Source organism: Tripterygium wilfordii, chromosome 22, assembly GCF_013401445.1.
Source record: "Tripterygium wilfordii isolate XIE 37 chromosome 22, ASM1340144v1, whole genome shotgun sequence".
Classification (NCBI taxonomy): Eukaryota; Viridiplantae; Streptophyta; class Magnoliopsida; order Celastrales; family Celastraceae; genus Tripterygium; species Tripterygium wilfordii.
This window is the reverse complement of record NC_052253.1, coordinates 353,119-374,675: the sequence shown is the minus strand read 5'-3', so window position 1 is coordinate 374,675 and position 21,557 is coordinate 353,119. Positions and strand designations below refer to the sequence as shown.

At 37.7% G+C, this 21,557-nt stretch overlaps 3 protein-coding genes across 3 annotated transcripts; 2 read left to right on the top strand and 1 right to left on the bottom strand.

Annotated features, from left to right (window-relative positions):
* The first annotated feature begins 2,327 nt into the window (after positions 1 to 2,327).
* Positions 2,328 to 6,433, top strand: LOC119990338 (pentatricopeptide repeat-containing protein At2g18940, chloroplastic-like). The gene is made up of 3 exons (XM_038836200.1): positions 2,328 to 2,877; positions 3,392 to 4,777; positions 5,003 to 6,433. The coding sequence occupies exons 1-3, from the start codon at positions 2,614 to 2,616 to the stop codon at positions 6,233 to 6,235; spliced, it is 2,883 nt and encodes a 960-aa protein (XP_038692128.1). The 5' UTR covers positions 2,328 to 2,613; the 3' UTR covers positions 6,236 to 6,433.
* A 3,211-nt stretch (positions 6,434 to 9,644) lies between these two features.
* On the top strand, positions 9,645 to 13,010 carry LOC119992119 (pentatricopeptide repeat-containing protein At2g20710, mitochondrial-like). The gene is made up of 2 exons (XM_038838754.1): positions 9,645 to 9,961; positions 10,540 to 13,010. Exons 1-2 carry the CDS (start codon positions 9,692 to 9,694, stop codon positions 11,776 to 11,778), a joined length of 1,509 nt encoding a protein of 502 aa, XP_038694682.1. The 5' UTR covers positions 9,645 to 9,691; the 3' UTR covers positions 11,779 to 13,010.
* A 6,023-nt stretch (positions 13,011 to 19,033) lies between these two features.
* On the bottom strand, positions 19,034 to 20,325 carry LOC119990311 (riboflavin synthase). Its single transcript, XM_038836160.1, has one exon. The coding sequence runs from the start codon at positions 20,044 to 20,046 to the stop codon at positions 19,177 to 19,179; it is 870 nt and encodes a 289-aa protein (XP_038692088.1). The 5' UTR covers positions 20,047 to 20,325; the 3' UTR covers positions 19,034 to 19,176.
* Between the last annotated feature and the right edge of the window lie 1,232 nt (positions 20,326 to 21,557).

Below are 21,557 nucleotides of genomic sequence, written 5' to 3'. Positions count from 1 at the left end.
CGTTCAAGATTTAACCTTGTGAATGTGAACGTTATAATTTTGCAATTTTAACAGTGATTTGGAAATCAAAGGCAGCATCTCTCTATCTACGTGCTCACATTAGCAAACCACGTCATTAGGCTGACGTGGTACATGTGGTCCGCATGCACCATTGAAGAGATAACATGTTCAAATTAAATTCATGACAAGAGAGACATAGAATGTTTCGAGTTAATATTTAACGTTTTCGTTCCAAAATTTTGTTGTTCAATTTGATTATTTTTTTGGACAAAAAAGAATATCGTTGGACTTGTAAATTTCATCATATTCTTGAATTTGATTATAATGCCAGGTGGTCCAGTACTTTTGATACCACTTTAATAGTTTAATGCTCATGTTATGTGCTGTTAGCATTGTCATTAGCTGACTGACAATACCCATATGAAGGAACTTTCACAGCCACACTTTGATTCAAAAATTCAAAACTTTCTTGTCACGATATACTACATAATTTATAAATATACTTCACAGGAACCAGTGACTCATTTGTCTTTTTTCTATTAGTCAACAAATTTATTTATTAATTACGTACAGCTGGCCAATTAGGTTGTGGGCCCAAAAAGCATCAGTTTATAGTCCAAACTGAAAATGCCAGAGTGGTCCAGCGGGACCCATAGAGAAAGAGACGCTTATCCCGCAATCAACGTCAAAGATAAACAATAATGGAAGAATGAAAGCACGGTCAGATATAGTCCACGTGGCAGAGAATGAGTTGGATCCACAACTTCTGCTAAGTTTATAACAGCGAGAATTCATATCAGAAAAACAGCACTCTTTTTACACAGCTTCTCTTCCTACGCAGCAGAGGATCTCTGAGAATGGCGGGATTTGAGCATCAGGTGAAGGGGAGGGCGAAGGAATTGAAGTACTTTTTCATAAAGGGAGTGAAGATCGTCGGAGATTCTTGCAAGAGATGCTGGAACAAAGTCAAGAAAATCAAAAAATAATTTCTTTTTGAGCAAATCACCATGATTGATAGATCTCTTTGTCGATCTTATTTATTTTCAGTTTTCCTCTGTTTCTTACTTTAGGTGTGTGATTTTGATGTAAACTCTCAGTCGATCTTCGCATCTTGTTTTATTTTATCTCCTTTTTTGTTGTGATTCTTTGATTATTGATCTTGGACTCTTATGGATTGAGTTTGTATTTGCTAATTTTGATTTTTTCCTCATCTTTCTCGTCTGTCTTGTTTTTGTGATCTCAAACTGTTTGTATAAATGTGAAATTACTTTTTTGAGTTCATATATAAAAAGCTGGATGATTAATTCAACAAAAACTTGCTTAAAGCTGCTTAAAGATAGGATAGGCGGCAACCCTAGTTGGTTATTTTTCGGACTTAGATGGTGCTCGAGGTCAGGAGGACCTACGGCTTGAGGTTGTGAGCTCGAACCAATAATATATTTTCTTGTGTAATTCTGATTTTGTGAGCTTATCTTACTTCCGAGTCTCTATTCGCATGGACTCTGATTCCAGCCTTATCTAACGCCATGGTGGAGTTATTCTGACACCATGGACTGATCAATTTTATCCGTAGCTGTAGTGCAAGCTGGTTCTAACACCATGGACTCTGATCAGTCTTGCAGGCTGGGTGGTTCTTCAGTTAAAAAAAATAGATAGGATAGGTCGTAGGCGGCTTGTATTGGGTAACAGGATGATGACACCGCACTTGGGAGCCCATATGAGATTGATGGGCCTCGTACGCCGCCCACTTCGATGAACAATCACCAACTGGACCACCTAATATACTACTGTACCTGACTACTACCTGGTAGCCCTAGTAAAGATTCATGGGTCTAATACACGGCACACTTGGATGAACCGTTTTATGGCACATTTTTAATGGGCCATATTGGGCCCAGTGAGTATGAACTTCTATGTCTATTCCTGAACCCCTTTCCACCTCCGTATTCTCCAACTCTGATGCGTTGTTCTCTCTCCATGAAGCTGTTGGGATCTAATGCTTGGCGTAACCATGTCATTTTAGGGTTTCAAGGACTCCTTTTTATAGCACTAAAGCCATACAACATCAACACACACTTTGTACAGTCAATAAAGGGAGTTGGTGATTCTCAAACCCTCATCCCACCCTTTATATCTCAACTAAATGCTCGTTAATGTCGTGTAGCCATGAACTGGATATCGTGTCATGAGAATAAATTTTTGTATATGCAGACTTGATATATATTGAAAATACAAACTTGTTGCTCGGGTTTACCGAAAAAAAATTGATAAACTTTAGTCACACCCCTACATTTATTAAAAACACCCTGTCAATTGACTTTTATAAGGGATGATCAACTTAAGTTGGGGTGTGTTTCGTAAACTTAGGGTATGACTAAAGTTTACGAAAAAAATTTTACTAATGGGCCAGATTGCGCTCGGTTGGTATGGGCTTTATCTCTCCCGTTCCTTAAAGCCCTCCCTGAATCCCTTCCAAGTTCCAACACCTCTGTATTTCTGAGAGACTTGTCGCATACTCGCATTGTTCTTTCTTAAGCCCTCCCTGAACCCCTTCAACACCTCTGTATCCCTGAGAGACTTATTGCATACTTGCATTGTTCTTTCCGTCTTCTCATGAAGCTGTTGGGATCAAATGCTTGGCGTAATTACGCCATTTTTAGAGTTCTTAGGGCTCGTTTTTGGAGCACCAAAGTCATAGAACAATCTTTTGCTCTAATTGAAGACAATCTGTACCGTCGGATTTCCGGCGCTGAAATTTCTTCAATCGTTCCCGTACTAAAGCAATGGCTCGAAGAAGGAAAAGAAGTCGAACAATCTGAGCTTCGGAAGTTTATCAAGCAACTTCGAAAGTACCGTCGGTTCAGGCACGCACTCCAGGTCTGTTTTCTTTACATTTTGTCTCCAAAACGTACACATTTACCTTCTTGTGGTTGAGGAATTATTGATTTCTGATATATATTTTCCCTTGATTGAGTTAATTTTTTAGGGAAATTGGAGAAATGGATTTTGAGTTGCGTATCTTGGAGAAAAGCAAATTCTTTAAAACTAATGGTTATGGATGAAAATGCAATGAAGGTCTTGCGCCATATAAATTGTGATTGCAAGCGATGATAATTGATAAATTGGGATGAAAAAAAAAAGGAAAAGAAACTAAGTTAACTGACATTCTATGAATAAAATGACTGGTTTAAAACTATCTGTCTCTCTTTCCAACCTTCATTTTATTCTATCAAAATTAAGATGTGTGCTAAGATCCTCCTCACACCAGATTACCAAGTTGTTTGAGCAAATTATTATTTGAGTTGTGATGATAACATTACAATTACTTGCAGTATGTGTTTACTCAATAATACTTGAGTTCTAATTTTGTATTCCAAATGTTTGCTTTCAGATTTCCGAATGGATGAGTGATCAAAGGAACCATGTTTTATCGACTGGAGATATTGCTATTCGGCTGGATTTAATATCAACAGTTCATGGCGTGGAGCAGGTGGAGAAGTATTTTGATAGTATTCCTGAAACTATGAGAACCTTCCAAGTTTATGGTGCGCTTTTAAGCTGCTATGCATGCAACAGATCTTTGGAAAAAGCAGAGGCCACCATGCAAAGGATGAGAGAGTTTAAGTTAGGCAAATCATCATTGACGTACAATGTGATGTTAAATCTCTATTTCCGGCAGGGAAAACATGAGAAGCTAGACACTTTAATGCAAGAGATGACAGAAGTGGGAATCAATTGGGATAACTTCACTTGCAACATCAGATTGAATGCTTATGCAGCTAGTGCTGATGTAAAGGGAATGGAGAAACTATTAATAATGATGGAAGTTGATCCCCATTTATCCATGGAATGGAATACCTATGTTGTTGCAGCAAATGGTTTCTTGAAATCTGGCCATAATGAAAAAGCTCTGACAATGCTGAAGAGAGCAGAGGAACTAATTCATGGAAACTCTAGCAGGTTAGCTTATGAATCTATTATCACATTATACGCTGCTTTAGGGGTTAAAGATGAAGTGTATCGTCTATGGAATTTGTACAAGAATATTGGAAAAGTTGTAAACTCAGGCTACCTATCTATGTTAAGCTCATTAATGAAGTTGGATGACATTGATTGTGCTGAGAGGCTTTTGGAGGAATGGGAATCTGGGACCACTATTTTTGACTCTCGAATTCCAAATTTGGCGATTCGTGCTTACTGCAAGAAGGGTCTTCTGGAAAAGGCTGAAGCTTATTTTAAGCGGCTTATGGAGAGTGGGAAAAAGCCCGATGCAAGCACATGGGAGTGCTTGGCAACTGGATATTGGATAAATGGACAGACAGCAAAGGCTGTGGAAACAATGAAGAACGCATTTTTGGCTCGTCAGCCTGGATGGAAGCCCAAACAATATACACTGGCTGCATGTTTGAAGTATATGAAGGGACTGGGAAAAGAGGAAGAAGCTTTAGCGATGTTGAGGTCGCTGAAAAAAGGAGGTCATATGTCATCCCAGATATGTGCTCAATTGCTACATGATAATAAAAATGAAATTCTCTGCTCCGGACCCCTGGATCTGATGGAAGGGGATGATGGCGAAATGAAAAAGGTCATAGAACAATCTTATGCTCCATTTCAAGACACTTTGTACAGTCTGATATCCCGCGCCAGAATTCGGAGGGCTCCAATCGGTGCCGTACTGGATCAATGGCTCGAAGAAGGAAAAGAAGTGACACAATCTCAGCTTCAGTCATTCATCAAGATGCTTCGAAAGAAACGTGGGTTCAAGCATGCCCTCGAGGTCTGTCTTCATTGCTGTACAAACGTGCACTTTTACTCCCATGGTTTTACTACTTGAATCCAATTTTTTACTCTGGTATGCGAATAAAATTCATGCTGTTAAATCCATTAATACCTGATTACCTGTTTATTTGAGTTGTGATTTCAACATTTGCAGTAACTTGCAATAAGGGAGTACCCATTAATACATGTATTCTAATTTTGTGTTCCAAATGCTCTCTTTCAGATTTCCAATTGGATGAGTGATCAAAGGAACTGTGTGCTATCAATTGCAGATGTTTCTGTTCGGCTGGAGTTAATATCTAGAGTTCATAGCCTGGAGCAGGCAGAGAAGTATTTTGACAGTATTCCTGAAAGTATGAGAATCTTCCCGGTTTATTGTTCTCTTTTAAACTGCTATGCGTACACTATGTCCTTGGAAAAAGCCGAGGCCACCATGAAAAAGATGAAGGAGTTGAAGTTTAGAAACTCATCATTTCCTTACAATGTAATGTTAAATCTGTATTCTCGGCTGGGAAATCATGAGAAACTAGACATCCTGATGCAAGAGATGAAAGAATTGGGCATAATGTGGGACAAGTTCACTTACAAAATCAGGTTGACTGCTTATGTAGCCAGTTCTGATGTTGAGCAAATGGAGAAACTTTTAATAAAGATGGAAGCTGATCCCCTCATTTCCATGGACTGGAGTTCTTATTCTGTTGTTGCAAATGGGTTCCTGAAATCTCACCTCAATGAAAAGGCTTTGACAATCCTGAAGAGAGCAGAGCAACTAATCTATGGTGAATCAAGAAGGTTAGCTTATGAAAATATTCTAACCTTATATGCTACTTGTGGGGTTAAAGATGAAGTGTATCGTATATGGAATTTGTATAAGAATATTGGCAAAGTTTCAAATTCAGGCTACCTATCTATGTTAAGCTCATTGGTGAAGTTGGACGACATTGATGGTGCTGAGAGACTTTTGGAGGAATGGGAATCTGGGGCCACAATATTTGATGCTCGAATTCGAAATTTGATGATTCGTGCTTATTGCAAGAAGGGTCTTCTGGAAAAGGCTGTCGCATATGTTGAGCGGCTTATGGATAGTGGGAAAGAGCCCCATGCAAGCACATGGGGATCCTTGGCAACTGGATACTGGATAAATGGACAGACATCAAAGGCTGCGGAAACAATGAAGAAAGCATTTATGGCTCGTCGGCCAGGATGGAAGCCCTGCGAATATACACTGGCTGCATGTTTGAAGTATATGAAGGGACAGGGAGAAGAGGAAGAGGCTTTAGAGATTTTGAGGTCGCTGGAAAAAGGAGGTCATATATCATCCCAGATATATGATCAATTGCTACATGATATTAAAAATGAAATTCTCTGCTCCGGACCTCTGGATCCGATGGAAGAGGAGGATGGCGAAATGGAAAAGTTCATTGAGGTCAAGGATGAGGATGAGAACAGTAGATGAAAGACAGGAACATCTCAGGCAGATTGTTTGGGATTGTACAGCCAATTTCGTTCTAGTTGAGGTTTATTAACTATTGACAATTAGAGCTACCTAGATATGTATATATATGTTATTGTACGTTGGGAATGCAAATGCGAACATCTCCCACACACCTGAGTGTTCTAAACATGAATTTGTTGACAAAAGTCTCTCTCAGCAGTTGGTTTCTTATTTATTTATTGGAATGATGGGAACACAAGGCTGAAGTTCTAGTTCGGTTTTGCTTAGAAAATGGAACGAATGCTAACATTTTGTTATTCCATCAATCTAAATTATCAGGATTCCTCCATAGAATCACTTGGGTAATAGTTTAGTTGGTTAATCTTTATGATCAATCTATATGGATTTGGGAGGTTCTGTGTTCGATTCTCACTTTGAACAAAGCCCAATACATTATCGTCAGATGAGAAACTACACTATTGTCAATCAGATGAGAAACTTTGAAATGCATTGCTAACTATTGTAAACTAGTTGCATGCCCACGTTTCGCGCGATACATAATTAATTTGGAAAATAAAGATGTTTGACAGTTTTTCGATACTTTGTTACCGTGATGAACAACAAAGCTTGAATTGTAGAAAATGGAGATAATTGTGAGATGAACAAATAACTACAATACATTATCTTAATATGCTAAGAAATAATTTTCTAAGAGGGAGCAAAAAATTTGATGCATAAAGAAAAAATATGTTCAGAGTTTAGCAATTCTTGTTTGCATTGCTTTTTTCTCCAAAGTGGCAAATGTCATCAATAACATGTATATAGGCAACATTCTATACATAGTAGTAAATGGACAAATCATGAATCTCATTCTAAACCTGAGTACTCAATAGCGTCAACAGAATGAAAATATGTGTCTCCATTTATTCACGAGACTAAGAGGTAAAACTAAAAGGTTTTTAAAAGTGGTTAAGTTTGAAGCGCAATCCACTTCACAAAGATTTTAATTATAATGCGAGTTCATTCAGTAGCAAGATAATAGCCTGTTATATATAACATGACATTATTGAATTGTAACATATGATTGATCACATGAGGCGGAAAAAGGCGTGATGATTGAAAGTGTTTCTTAACACAACTTTTATTTTATTTTATTATATGTGGCAAAAGTTTGAGCCATACAGAAGCGGATGTGACAACTTTTAAAGCACTTCAATATTTTGTAATACTTTTCCACAATTATTAGCATTGATTTTTTCATAATTAACATCTTTAATATTATGTTTATTTAATTTTTGGTGGGTATTTATTATTGGCATTGATGATTTTCCCATAATTAAGGGGAAGCTTTTTACCCCTCTCTTTGTTATTCTTCATAATTCAAGGGGAAGCATGCTTGAGGCTTCCATTTTATATATATAAACTAGTTGCATGCCCGCGCTTCGCGCGGCACATATTTTGATTGGAAAATAAATATGTGTGAAATTTTTTCGATACTTTGTTAACATGAAGAGCAATAGAGCTTAAATTGTAGAAAATAAAGATGATTGTGAGATGGAGATAAAATATGTACAATACCTGTTTTTTAATTTGTTAAGAAAAAAATTTTCTAATAAGGTGTAAGAAATTTGATGCATAAGGAATAAGTATGCTAAGAGTTTATCAATTTTTATTTGCGTCGCTAGTATCTACAAAGTGTTATAGGTCACCAAAGACATGTTTATGAGACAATATTGTATGGTTAGTACAACAATCTTTACAAAGTGACATTTAATATCGAGAAATACAATGTAGCATAAGTAGTATTTTTAAAATTATATTTTTGGAATAAAATTCTTAATATTTTTAGAATAAGATTTTTGAATTTATATTTTTGAAATGTTATGTATGACTGATAGATTTATGCCTATAATCACTTTGACCTTCAACAACTCATTGAATTCTACCATGCTTTCTTGTCACCACTTACATGTTCCAATACCAAATGGGTTGAATTTACTTACACATTAGAACAATATAGCATGAGAAAAGCCTCTCATGTTGTGTATGCTGCAATCCAAACAGACTACTAAACCTAACGAAACTCTAAACATGCACAATACATCAACTAAATATTACAGAAACACACAAAATACATCAAAAACACACAAAATGATAAAAACACACAAAAATCCCCACAAAATGATGGTAATTAATGCTAAAAACACACAAAATGTTTTCAAACTAAATACTACAAATGAATTTCATTGAGTCACATCAAAAGACTCTCATAATTAGCAATACATGGCCTTTGAGAAACCAAAACAACATCAAACCACTCCTATGAAACATTAATTCTCATACAATTCAATATGATTTTTAAATTATTTGAATACTATTAATTGTATGAGTGTGGTTGTGGGTCTTAAAGTGTATGAGTGTGGTTGTGGGTATTAAAGTTTTGCAATACATTTATGTGTGTGGTTGTGGGTCTTAAAGTTTTCTAATATATTTTTAAATTTTATTTTGTCTATATAGGCTTTTTTGTAAAGGCGTCCACGTGGCACCATGAATTGAGGAGAAGCCTTGTCACCACTTACATGTTCCAATACCAAATGGGTTGAATTTACTTACACATTAGAACAATATAGCATGAGAAAAGCCTCTCATGTTGTGTATGCTGCAATCCAAACAGACTACTAAACCTAACGAAACTCTAAACATGCACAATACATCAACTAAATATTACAGAAACACACAAAATACATCAAAAACACACAAAATGATAAAAACACACAAAAATCCCCACAAAATGATGGTAATTAATGCTAAAAACACACAAAATGTTTTCAAACTAAATACTACAAATGAATTTCATTGAGTCACATCAAAAGACTCTCATAATTAGCAATACATGGCCTTTGAGAAACCAAAACAACATCAAACCACTCCTATGAAACATTAATTCTCATACAATTCAATATGATTTTTAAATTATTTGAATACTATTAATTGTATGAGTGTGGTTGTGGGTCTTAAAGTGTATGAGTGTGGTTGTGGGTATTAAAGTTTTGCAATACATTTATGTGTGTGGTTGTGGGTCTTAAAGTTTTCTAATATATTTTTAAATTTTATTTTGTCTATATAGGCTTTTTTGTAAAGGCGTCCACGTGGCACCATGAATTGAGGAGAAGTCTTGTAGATCCTTAGCTTTATATATATAAATTGATGATGATTATTGATGATTGATGATTGATTTGTTACCTCATCAAATGAATGCTCTTCATCTCATGTTGGATATAATCAAATTTTTATTTTTATTTTCAGTTGAACTTGAACCCAACGCAATAAAATGATAAATGATATTAATGGGCCGGATTGGGCTCAGTCGGTATGGGCTTTATCTCTCTCGTTACTTAAGCCCTCCCTGAACCCCTTCAAAGTTCAAATCCCTGTGTCTCCCTGAGAGACTTGTCGCTGCCTTCTTTCCATCTCCTCATGAAGCTGTTGGGATCAAATGCTTGGCGTAACTACGCCATCTTTAGGGTTTTTAGGGCTCGTTTCTGTAGCACCAAAGTCATAGAGCAATCTTCTGCGCCAATTGAAGACAATCTGTACCGTCGGATTTCCGGCGCTGAAAATTGGGTTGGTTCGATGGCTCCCGTATTAGACCAATGGCTCGAGGAAGGAAAAGAAGTCAAGCAATCTGAGCTTCGGAAGTTTATCCAGCAACTTCGAAAGTACCGTCGGTTCAGGCACGCCCTCGAGGTCTATTTTCTTTACATTTTGTCTCCAAAACGTACACATTTACCTGCTTGTGGTTGAGGAATTATTGATTTCTGATATATATTTTCCCTTGATTGAGTTCATTTTTGAGGGAAATTGGAGAAATGGAATTTGAGCTGCGTATCTTGGAGAAAAGCAAATGCTTTGAAACTAATGGTTATGGATGCAAATGCAATGAAGTTCATGCGGATAACAGTGACCGAATGTTCAAACGTTTTAACTTAGTAATGGAAAGTTCTAATTTGTTTCAATCTAGTGACTCTCACCATTTGGGGTAGATTCTCACTATTTGGGCAGTCAAATCGTTGATGTGTCATAGAAAGTATACTTAACCCAGTTATAAACTCTCTCTCTCTTTACAACCTGAGGTGAATCAGCTGGTCAATCATTTTATGCTATCGAAATTAAGATGTATGCTAAGCTCCTCCTCACACCTGATTACCAATTTGTTTGAGCAAGTTATTATTTGGGTTGTGATGACAACGTTGCAATTACTTGCAGTATGTGATGACTCATTAATACTTGAGTTCTAATTTTGTATTCCAAATGTTTGCTTTCAGATTTCCGAATGGATGAGTGATCAAAGGAACCATGTTTTGTCAACTGGAGATATTGCTATTCGGCTGGATTTAATATCAACAGTTCATGGCGTGGAGCTGGCGGAGAAGTATTTTGATAGTATTCCCGAAACTATGAGAACCTTCCAGGTTTATGGTGCGCTTTTAAGCTGCTATGCACGCAACAGATCTTTGGAAAAAGCAGAGGCCACAATGCAAAGGATGAGAGAGTTTGAGTTAGGAAAATCATCATTGACGTACAATGTGATGTTAAATCTCTATTTTCGGCTGGGAAAACATGAGAAGCTAGACATCTTAATGCAAGAGATGACAGAAATGGGCATCAAGTGGGATAAATTCACTTACAGCATCAGACTGAATGCTTATGCAGCTAGTGCTGATGCAGAGGGAATGGAGAAACTGTTAATGAAGATGGAATTTGATCCCCTCATCTCCAAGGAATGGAATACCTATGTTGTTGCAGCAAATGGTTTCTTGAAATCTGGCCAGAATGAAAGGGCTCTGACAATGTTGAAGAGAGCAGAGCAACAAATTCGCGGAAACTCTATGAGGTTAGCTTATGAATCTATTATCACATTATATGCTGCTTTAGGGGTTAAAGATGAAGTGTATCGTCTATGGAATTTGTACAAGAATATTGGAAAAGTTATAAATTCAGGCTACCTATCTATGTTAAGCTCATTAATGAAGTTGGATGACATTGATTTTGCTGAGAAGCTTTTGGAGGAATGGGAATCTGGGACAACACTATTTGACGCTCGAATTCCAAATTTGGCAATTCGTGCTTACTGCAAGAAGGGTCTTCTGGAAAGGGCTGAAGCTTATTTTAAGCGGCTTATGGAGAGTGGGAAAAAGCTCGACGCTACCACATGGGACTGCTTGGCAACTGGATATTGGATAAATGGGCAGACAGCAAAGGCTGTGGAAACACTGAAGAATGCAGTTTTGGCTGGTCGGCCTGGATGGAAGCCCAACAAACATACTCTGACTGTATGTCTGAAGTATATGAAGAGGCAGGGAGAAGAGGAAGGGGCCGAAGAGATTTTGAGGTCACTGGAGAAAGATGGTTATATATCGTCCCAGCTTTATGATCAATTGAAACATGATATTAATGATGAAATTGTCAACTCCAAACCCCTTAATCCGATTGAAGGGGATGAGGGCGCTTGTGATAGCGAAGTGCAGAAGGTCGTGGAGTTCAAGGATGAGAACAGTAAATGAAGGATAGGTGCACTTCTAGACGGATCTCCGAATGCATTATTGTGCTTTACAACAAATTTCTCCCAGACACGCTAAAGAAATGGTTTGTATTTGTGAGATTATTTTATGCAATTAGGATGATAAACAAGCTGTACCAGGTTTTACGGTGACTATGCAGGGGAGAATTGCCTTATTTTGGTTGATTCCGATGTGTTAGCTGGAATGTCACCCTGCGTTATCTTACCGTATTAAGTTTTGGTCCAGGTCTCAACTGGTCCATGTTGTAAAATGTTAAGTTCTGCCGTTTACTTTTCTTTCTTTTTTTCTAGCAGACAAACAGGCTACATAGAGAAATCATTTAGAGATCGAAACCTGCCTTGAACTTTAGGTGCTAGTATCCAATATACAATAAGCAGAATAAATAAATAGTATACAAAAGTATGGCTCTCAATAAACACCAAAAAGAGCCAAAAAAAACCATACATATGCAGATTACAGTCTCCATCCCCGAGTAGGACCTGTCTTTCACATATCATCAATATAATTATGTGCCCCACATTCAATTTTCAGGAGAGTTCTAACTGATGACTTCTTTACAGTCACCAACACCATTAGAGGAAAAACAAGTTTTAAGGAGGCAAAAGATTGTAGTGGCCAAATACATGTGTGTTTGGCCTCTAATTCTCCTTAGATGTGCAAAATAGTTATAGAAAAGTTTGGTTCCCTGAAATGACTGATAAGGCTGATCTACCATTTCAAGCTCAACAGAACATCAGAGCCAAGCTTGGAAACCCAACATGTCAATTCTGAATTTCTGATTATGCTACGACCCCCGCTCACCGACCTCATAAAGTATGAAAAATGTCTTTCAATTTTATTACCCTCATTTTAAACCCAAGTCATCCAGAAGTGTTTGATGTTAAGAGAGTTTTACGGGTTCATAGTCAATGGTATTCCGCGTGCCACATGAATGATCGTGGGCAAAAATGGAGGAAAATTTAACTCAATGCATTACATCATCAAACTTTCCCCCTGTATTACATTAGTCAAATAAGGATCACTTTAATAAAAAAAAAATATATGATATCTGCATAGTAAAAACTAGGGGGAAAAACCCCATCAACAGGGGAACAAGAATTATAGAAGAAAAACTGTTTGAAGAAAATAAATATCACAGAAGTACCATTCTCTCTCTCTTTCACTTCTCACTTATCGAGCTAAATAAAGAAATTCCATAAAGTAAAAGAAAAAAAGTCAAAAGTTCCACCAATTCTGTAAAAATAAAGAGAAAAGATGGAAGAAATTAGTGATTCCTCTTCATTCACCCAAGCAACGTTTCAAAGCATATATTATCTGTGAGCAGTGACCAAAGTTTCAATAAATCTCAATCCATCCAACCTTGGCGCAAGCTTATCCTTCAAAGCAGACGAATTTTCTTGATCTTTGTTGTTCCCCTGAAAAAAAGAAATCAGAACAGAGAAAATAAATAATTGAAGAATTAATGGAGCATAATTGAAATTTTCCAACTCCAGAGAGAAAAGATTGAGAAATCTAAATTCAATTGTTGAAGAGAACCTGTTCGATCCAGGAGAAAGTGAACAGAGGATTTCAAATCCAAACAGGGTATTAAGAATAAAAAGAAAAAAAAACACCCCAAATCGAATAGAGGACCCACCGCACAAGAACGTTGTGTGTTGAAATTAGAAGCAGAAGCAGAGACGGCAGAGGCAGAGGCCGCAGCTACTGCGGCAGCGAGAAGTCCGGATTTCTTCATCGTCTCCGGGAATCTGGGCTAGCCAAATAAAATTGAGCCACGGGAGGGGAGAGAGAGCCAGAGAGGGAGAGTATTAAACCAAGAGAGTTGTGGGAAATGTGTGATGATTGCCGGCATATATATAATGGCTAAGCATTTGTATTAGCTGTTTTAGGAGAATATTCGGATAAAAAAAAATCCCAAACATTTACGCGGCGATTTTCCCCACCTATCTTCCCTTTGACGTTTTTACCCCTTCCATATCACCTCTGAGTTTACCACAGTGTCCCTAAGGATGAACAGCCTTCAGAGCTTTGTGTGGTTCTCATTCTCTCCCGTGTGCTCCATCGCCTTTTATTGTGGACGCAGACTCCACCTAAAATATTGTGCGTTTAGGACATGGACGTGCAAATGTTTATATTAGGACAAATCTTGCCTCCTCTATTTAAATTGATGACTTCTTTGAAGTGGAAGAGTGACTATCATCTAGTCACTTGGGTACTCACTACCTCGAAAAATGTCATGAGTTCAAGTGGGAAAGACGTGAATTATCATAAAATAAATAAAGTGCACAATACTTTGACCAGAGCCTACCTCCATAGTAGGGTAGGGTCTTACCATTTGTCGAGGATTGTTTTCCAAATATGTTACATAGCTCGTTTTGTCGTTTCATCATTTTGCAAATATTTTACGATGAAGATGCAATCTTGTTTGTGACAATGTGTGAAAATTCTGATCAAGGGCAATTGTGTAAAAGTATAGTTTTCTTATGGAATCCATGAACTGTGGCGAAAGGGGTAACATCGTAATAAAATCATACAATGAAGACGTTTCCCGAACGTCATGTTATAGGAGTTTTAGTAGCGATAGGCTGATATTTTTCAAGTGGCAGTAAATAATTGAATTACACGTGAATGGTCCTGATAACACCACGCAACCACCAGCCACCTTCACATGCCCGCATGAAAATGGCCTTGATATTCCCAACTTGAATACACCAATTACGGCTTTGGAAGTTATGATCTGGAATTTTTCATGTTCACTCATTTGTTTATGGCTGATATATGTCGTTCAACATTGTTTTCAATCTTGGTGATATATCACATGGTGTCCTTGGGTTTGCTAAGGACGACCTGCACTACAGAACATGTGAGTTAGAGGGTATCAAGGTGTGCTTGGAGGATCTCTCTAACACTCAAGTTAATAAGCTATCAATTGGGGAGTATTCGGAGCTCTTTCTTTCTCTAGCAGCAACAAGTTTAAGTTTAAGTTTTAGTTTTAGTAAGAGTAGATTCATTGATCTTAAACGGTTTTCATATCATAATTCATTTCTTAAGTGGAGTTGATCTCCTTTTAGACTCTTGATTTCCTTTGAGGTGTTTGGTCATCATGGGTTATCGAGGATTGATGCTTGGTATTACATCGAGGGGGCGTCTTGGTCTTGTCGAGATGTTATCTCCTCAATTACAATATCCTATATGAAAATCTCCATATATCTTCTCCTTGGTTAGAGTCATCGATTCTACCTTGATTGATTATGGCCGAGAAAACTTCTCAATTTATGTGAATTCGGCTTTACATATCAATTGTGGATATTATTTTGGTAGTATCAATGTCCCTTTCAACTCTACAGTTCTTTCTTTTTTTCCTTCTATTTTAAATTAGATTAGAAAGTAGTAATATAATTGGGATGGTTCGTGTACCAATAATTGCTTGTGAAAGTAACAAATTGACATCTAAAATAACTTATGATGATAATTAACGTCAAAATCGTCCAATCAAACTTCTTGATCACGCGTGATTAATCATAATAATAAATAAAACTTTTTTTTTTCCGAAGACCGACAATTGTGTCTGCAAGCTTGCTGTTGCTGTACTCCGTGACATAAACGTGAAACAAATCTTTGTCTATTATTTCAACGGTTATATGTATCTCTAACCGACAGGAAGGTCGATCAACCATTCAGTGCACGACACGTACATGTCTTCTGCTTCTTTCATTTTTTTTGAAGAAACACGTATACGTCAACCACAAGAACGATTATATTAATATAAATGGTTTTGGGTGGTTAACCAGTCGTGGCATGGTTTAGAGAAGTTGGAAAACAACCGCACAAGAATTCAATAGACCACAAGCCAAGAGCGGTCCGTTCGTGAGTGTCGTATGTTAAATTGTTAATTAATCATTTAGGGACAAATATTCTGCTATAGGCTAAATAAAAATAAATAATAAACATAGTTTCAAAGTTAAGATTGTAAGAAGATCCAACAAAAAACATCTTGTAGATGTATTGTCTGTTTTGGATCCCAATGTGCGCAACAAATTGAGCCAATTTTGTCCTGAAAAATGACACTCCATAAGTGGGAGGTGCGAGGGAGGTAAGTGAACTTGACATCATAGTTAGGTCATACTTCAATACCATGTCAAAAACAAAAATCCAACCAAAACATTTTGTAGAGGTGTTGTCGTTTTTGAGTCTCAAAGTTACGGTTTTGTCCCTAAAAAAATCATCTACAATTAAAAAGTGGTGAATTTTGATTTATAAAACACTCTATTTTCTCTTTTTAACTTTACAGTGCGGGACATTTTATCTTTACATAGACAATGAAGAAATTCGAGATATATTTAAATATATGCTCCACTTTAGAGAGAGAGATCCAGCAGGTTTTACAACGCCAAGAGGTGTAAGAACAAGGGAGATTTCAGAGATAAAATGACCTTATCATCTTTTGAAAAAAAAAATCCAATAATCAATCCTTGGACTTGGAAATTTGAAGGTCGAAGGTATGACTACTCAAATAAGTTAGTCTGTATTTAATTTTAAAAAAGATAAATGATCACCTGTCTCTTCTCAATCAGTATTTCTTATAAATTTGGTGGATGCATTTTTTTATCTAATATATTGTCCATTCTGAGTATCTCTATACCCTTCACCTCACGAGTTTATTGTAGGAAATGATTCCGCCATCTCCACTTGAACCCATTACCTTGTGGAGGTAGGGAAGTGAGTATTCTAGTGAACACATACTATAACTTTACAAAGAAGAACCCATAATATCATCACTCGAAAATGGGATTTATTGACAATAAAAAAAAGGTATTATGGAGTGAAGATTAAGGATGTGAAAATATTTTAACCCGCCGTTTGTATTTTGATTACACAATTAATTGTTTCGGATAGAGTTAAAGGCATGATATAGCTATAGATACATAGTTAAAAGGTTTGTTAGAGTATTCTCTCTCTTATATGCGACTGCCTAAAAATCCCACATCGGTACAAAGAGAGGGGAATAACTAGAATATAAGCTTTAGATATGCCAACCCCAATCGCCGAGCTTAGTAGCGCAAGCTTGTAACCTAAGTGGGGGCTTTAGAGTGTTGGAACACTAGCCTATTCTGTGCGGCCGGGCCTGTGGCTGCAATTTACTGGTCCGTCCATTCCAAGTTGGGAGTTGGGCCATGTGGCTTGGGCGAAGGCCCATGGTTGCTTGGTCTCTAGAGTGGAGGGAACCGCGTCAGGCTGGTTTCACAGAGGAGCGACTAACCTCCCGCTCTTAGCAGTGGAAGGATAACGGGCTTGGTGCATCATGGGCCCAGCATGACCATACCGGATCGATTGAGCTGAACCAACACTTCCTATTTTTTATTTGAAAGCCCACTCAGCAAGAGTAATGCGGCCCTAAATTTGAACTGTACAGGCTTACTCTGAAGGTTTAGAGGCCCAACCACATTGTCATGGGTTGAGCTCAGGCCTAAAATTGGGCTTGTTAAAGCTTTGTGAGTAGTTTTCTAAACATGCCTCCTTTCTAATCTTTTTTTTTTTTTTTTTTTTATTCCAGTGACAAAATTATGACATGTCATCAATCTCTACCATGAAATTGACCGGAATCAACCCCAAGTGATCCAATTGCGAAAACTTGGAATATTGGATGACTTAATTGGAAAAAAAATTATTTCAATGACCCAATTACAAACAACCCTATCTTTGAGTGGTCTATATCTACTTTCCCCCTTTTTCTTTGAAAGGCCACTAAGCAAGGGTAATGCGGGCTAAATTTGAACTGTACAGGCTTAGTGACTACTATAGTGAAGGATAACGGGCCCGACCACATGGTCATGGGTTGAGCTCAGGCCTAAATTGGGCTGCTAACGGGCTTTGTGAGTTGTCTACTGAATATGCCTGGGCCTAAACACAGGACGTCAAAGCTGTGCACACATAAATTTCCCACCTTATCACATGGTAAGTTAGTCCAAAACCCAACACAATGAAAATCGAACTTATAACCTTCCAAGTCCATAAGATTTGGTCTTGGACTGATGCACCACTATCCCTAACAGAGATTTTGGACATGGTAACGACAGTGCCGTCAATCCCAATCAAAAACAAGCATTAATGAAAATTAATCACCAAGAATCAAATCAAAGCATACTCCCACCTCAAGCAATCAAAATAGTAATCAGAAATGGAGGTTTCAGTTCACGAGCATGCACTTCTGGATACAAAATATAAAGTGCAATGATCGAGTCTGATATTTTGGAGAGACCTAAGGCCACACATTAAACAACAGAGCAACAATGTCTAAAAGCATGTATTGGAGAGAACATATGATGTCAAAAATACATTTGTTCAAATATTCCTAGAACAAATTTGGGGACAAAAAAGAAGAGACTGCAGCAACCCATTAAGGTTACAAACCCAGGAGCAACAAAATGGGAAAAATAAGAGAAGAAAAATGACATCTTAACAAAGCAATGAAGCAAAAGCAGATCAGATAAACTGCATACAGAAAGGGGATACTAAAAAACAACCTTGCTATTGTCCGGATTATGCACGCAAGCTACATCCTCCAAAAATCATGAAGGGACACCGAACAGAAACAATAAATTTCATAAATTGTATCCATTGCCAAAATCAGTCTAAAATTCTTGTTTTCAACTAACAACAAACCTACAAATGCTATTACCCCCGAAAGGGTTGGTCGAGCTGGTTCTTGGCATTGCATGTAAACTCATGAGTATGAGGTTCAAAACCTCTTCCCAAGACTTTGTGGTCACATCCTTGGTAAAAATGCCAGCGAATTACACTGAACCCGTGTAGGGAAACTTTCGAGAGTGCGGTGCACGAATCCGTGGGTTTACTTCGCCGAGGTGATCCCAAAGGGTCATTCCTTGGAAAGGCTCCCACAATACACACAAAAAAAATGCTACTAAACAAAAAACTTATTCAGAACCAGGTTAACCACCTCTCTCAAGTTTGAACTGCATTAACCAAACCTCTTACCAGTGTATAATGGCACATCCCTGTATAAAATCAACTCCTTGGTTGTTCTCCTCGTCTAGTTGTTCCAATGCAGTTATATATCACTAAGTTATAGACCTGAAGCACAACCTCACTTACTGGATCACATCATACAGCCAAAACCCTATCCAATAATAGACTTAAGGACCCATACACAAATACACACAAATAAAACAACCATTCAATAACAACAGAGATGACATTTTACTTATACCACAAACCATCCATATAACAACAGCAGCAGTCAACATTCCATCCTTCTCTTTATTCAGAATTTGTGATTATTGTCTGGAATAAAAGGAAGGAAAATTACAAAGATAATGGTACAATAAATTGCAAACAAAATTATTGTACCTTTATAGTGCATCAATTTGACTTGATGGAGTCCAAAAAACCAGAACTAAGCAGCCTCTCCACATACTTCCCAAGAATATCCACTTCCAAATTCACCTTCTGCCCCACTTTCTTCAAAGGAATCACCACATGCTGCTGTGTATAAGTAACCAACATGAAATTGAAACATCCCTCCTCATCAGACACATCCACTACAGTCAAACTTGTACCATCCACAGCTATAAACCCTTTTGGCACCACATACTTGAGCAACTCCTTGTTCACCTTCACTTTCACCCACAACGAATCTTCCTCTGGATCCATTGCCACTATCTCCCCTGTCCCATCCACATGCCCCTGCACGAAATGCCCACCCATTCGGGTCGTGGGTAGCATCGCCCGCTCCAAATTGACCAGAGATCCGGGTTCCAGCTCGCTCAAGGAAGTTTTTCTCAAGGTTTCAGGGGCTATTCCAACTTTGAATTCTCCCAGTCGATTGTCAAACTCAGTAACAGTTAGGCAAGTACCGTTGACAGCTATGCTGTCACCAAGATGGACGTCCTGGAGGACAGTTTGAGCACCGATTGTCATATCAAATCCACCATGATCAGCCGTACCCAGTTGCTTGACCTGGCCCATTTCTTCAACGATGCCAGTGAAGAGACAGCGAATTTGATTTGGGTTTTTGGGGAGAAACTTCTGGGTTTTGTTAGCGAACCTTGGGAGAGAATAGGATTTGGTGAAGACGAAGAGAGGTGAGGGTTTGGAGATGGAAGAGGTGAACCCTAGGTTGAAGTTGGAGGGGTTTCTGAGTAGATTGAAGATTTTTGTTGGCTTTTTCAATTTGGAAGGAGAAAATTGAGAGTTTTTGGTGAGTGAGGTTAGGGAAAAGGATACTGCCATGTTGAATTTCTGAAGATTGTGGGTCTTGGTAGAGAAGGGAATCGGATAAAACCCCTGAGGACTTGTATGGCTGGCATTAAACGGCTGTGCAGATTCAACAACCGAAGCACACAAGAGTTTCTTCAGACACAGCACATGCTAAGTGGTATCGATATTTATAAAAGGAGATGTCAGAGTTTCGCAAATAAACATGGCATTCACACTACAATTAAAGAAAAGATGCCCAGCGGCGAGGCAAATAAACAAATGATGTGATGGACATTATTTGCACCTCAACCTCACTCTAAATAAATATCAGTCAAAACATAACAATATTGAGTGCATCTATTTTTTGTGTTTTCTGAAAAATTACAAACTACATCCCATCCCTTTTTTTTGCTTTCCCTCTTTTCTCTACTGCCTTTATTCTCTCTTCTATGTCAATTTCACTTGTAAAGGTCTGCCTTTCCTGGATCCACACATATCTGACTTCCCCATGATGATTGCGAAGCAATCCGAGTTGAGGTTCCGTGAGGACCAATTGCCCCAAATCGACGTGAACTCTATCGATTTCCGTCTTTGATTGTGTAAGTGATGAATTCTTCATTGTCGATACCTTCGAAATTATATCTAAAGAAAGCAGTTAAATCGGACCAATTGCCCTAAATCAACGTGAACTCTACCACTAAAGTATGATTCATTATTGTTGTTGAGTTTGCTTTTGATTCTTTGGTGATCTTGGTAATAATTTTAGTTTCTTTTTTTTTGCGCTAGGTATGAGATGTTGGGACTTGGGGAGAAGAGGAAGATGTTGGCACTTGGTAAGCTACGATCAACAACACATGGACATCTGCAACTGGATAGACGATTCCAACTATTTCATCGACGAAGAAATTTAGGTCTTTATGGGCCTTCTCCGATGAAGGTATGAATGATTTTAGGGTTAAAATGGTAGGGTCAAATGGGTGTTGATAAATCAAGATTTTTGGAGAATTAATGGATTAGTAAAATGAGATGTTCATCTAAACAAATAATAGCTGGAGTGCGGTCTCCGAAATTTGCTTGAACTGGACTTAATAGAGCTACGGGTTATGGTTCCGTGTGAATGGGAGCTTTGTGATTCGACTGGTTATAGACTTTACAGTGAAGGAAATATCGAACCTATCAACACTTCGTTGAGTCTCATCCAAACTGGGCCGAAGAAGATCGAACCCGTTGTGAATAAGCCCAACCCACTTCAAAATCGAAAACCCATTATTAATGGTAGAAAGAAGCCCAATACAAGCCCATAGTCTCCAATAATTTCCGATTGGACAATATTTAAAGAAAATAAAATTATTATGCAATAACACAATTAATTTCTATCATTAATAGTATAATAAGAACATTATTCCTCTCCAAAGACAAAAGAGTATGCACATTGGATTGGATTATGTAAAATTGATAGTTAAAATAGAGCGGTGAGGTTAAAATTGTCAAATTGATATGATAAATGATAGTTAAAAATAGACTTGGTAACGTACAGATTTATT

Bases quoted from the DNA above. Each gene is read 5' to 3' on its own strand.
- LOC119990338 (XM_038836200.1), top strand. From the start codon at position 2,614: ATGAAGCTGTTGGGATCAAATGCTTGGCGTAATTACGCCATTTTTAGA. The intron at 2,878-3,391 runs GTCTGTTTTCTT...GTTTGCTTTCAG, and splicing joins GGTTCAGGCACGCACTCCAG to ATTTCCGAATGGATGAGTGA. The intron at 4,778-5,002 runs GTCTGTCTTCAT...GCTCTCTTTCAG, and splicing joins GGTTCAAGCATGCCCTCGAG to ATTTCCAATTGGATGAGTGA.
- LOC119990311 (XM_038836160.1), bottom strand. From the start codon at position 20,046: ATGGCAGTATCCTTTTCCCTAACCTCACTCACCAAAAACTCTCAATTT.
- LOC119992119 (XM_038838754.1), top strand. From the start codon at position 9,692: ATGAAGCTGTTGGGATCAAATGCTTGGCGTAACTACGCCATCTTTAGG. The intron at 9,962-10,539 runs GTCTATTTTCTT...GTTTGCTTTCAG, and splicing joins GGTTCAGGCACGCCCTCGAG to ATTTCCGAATGGATGAGTGA.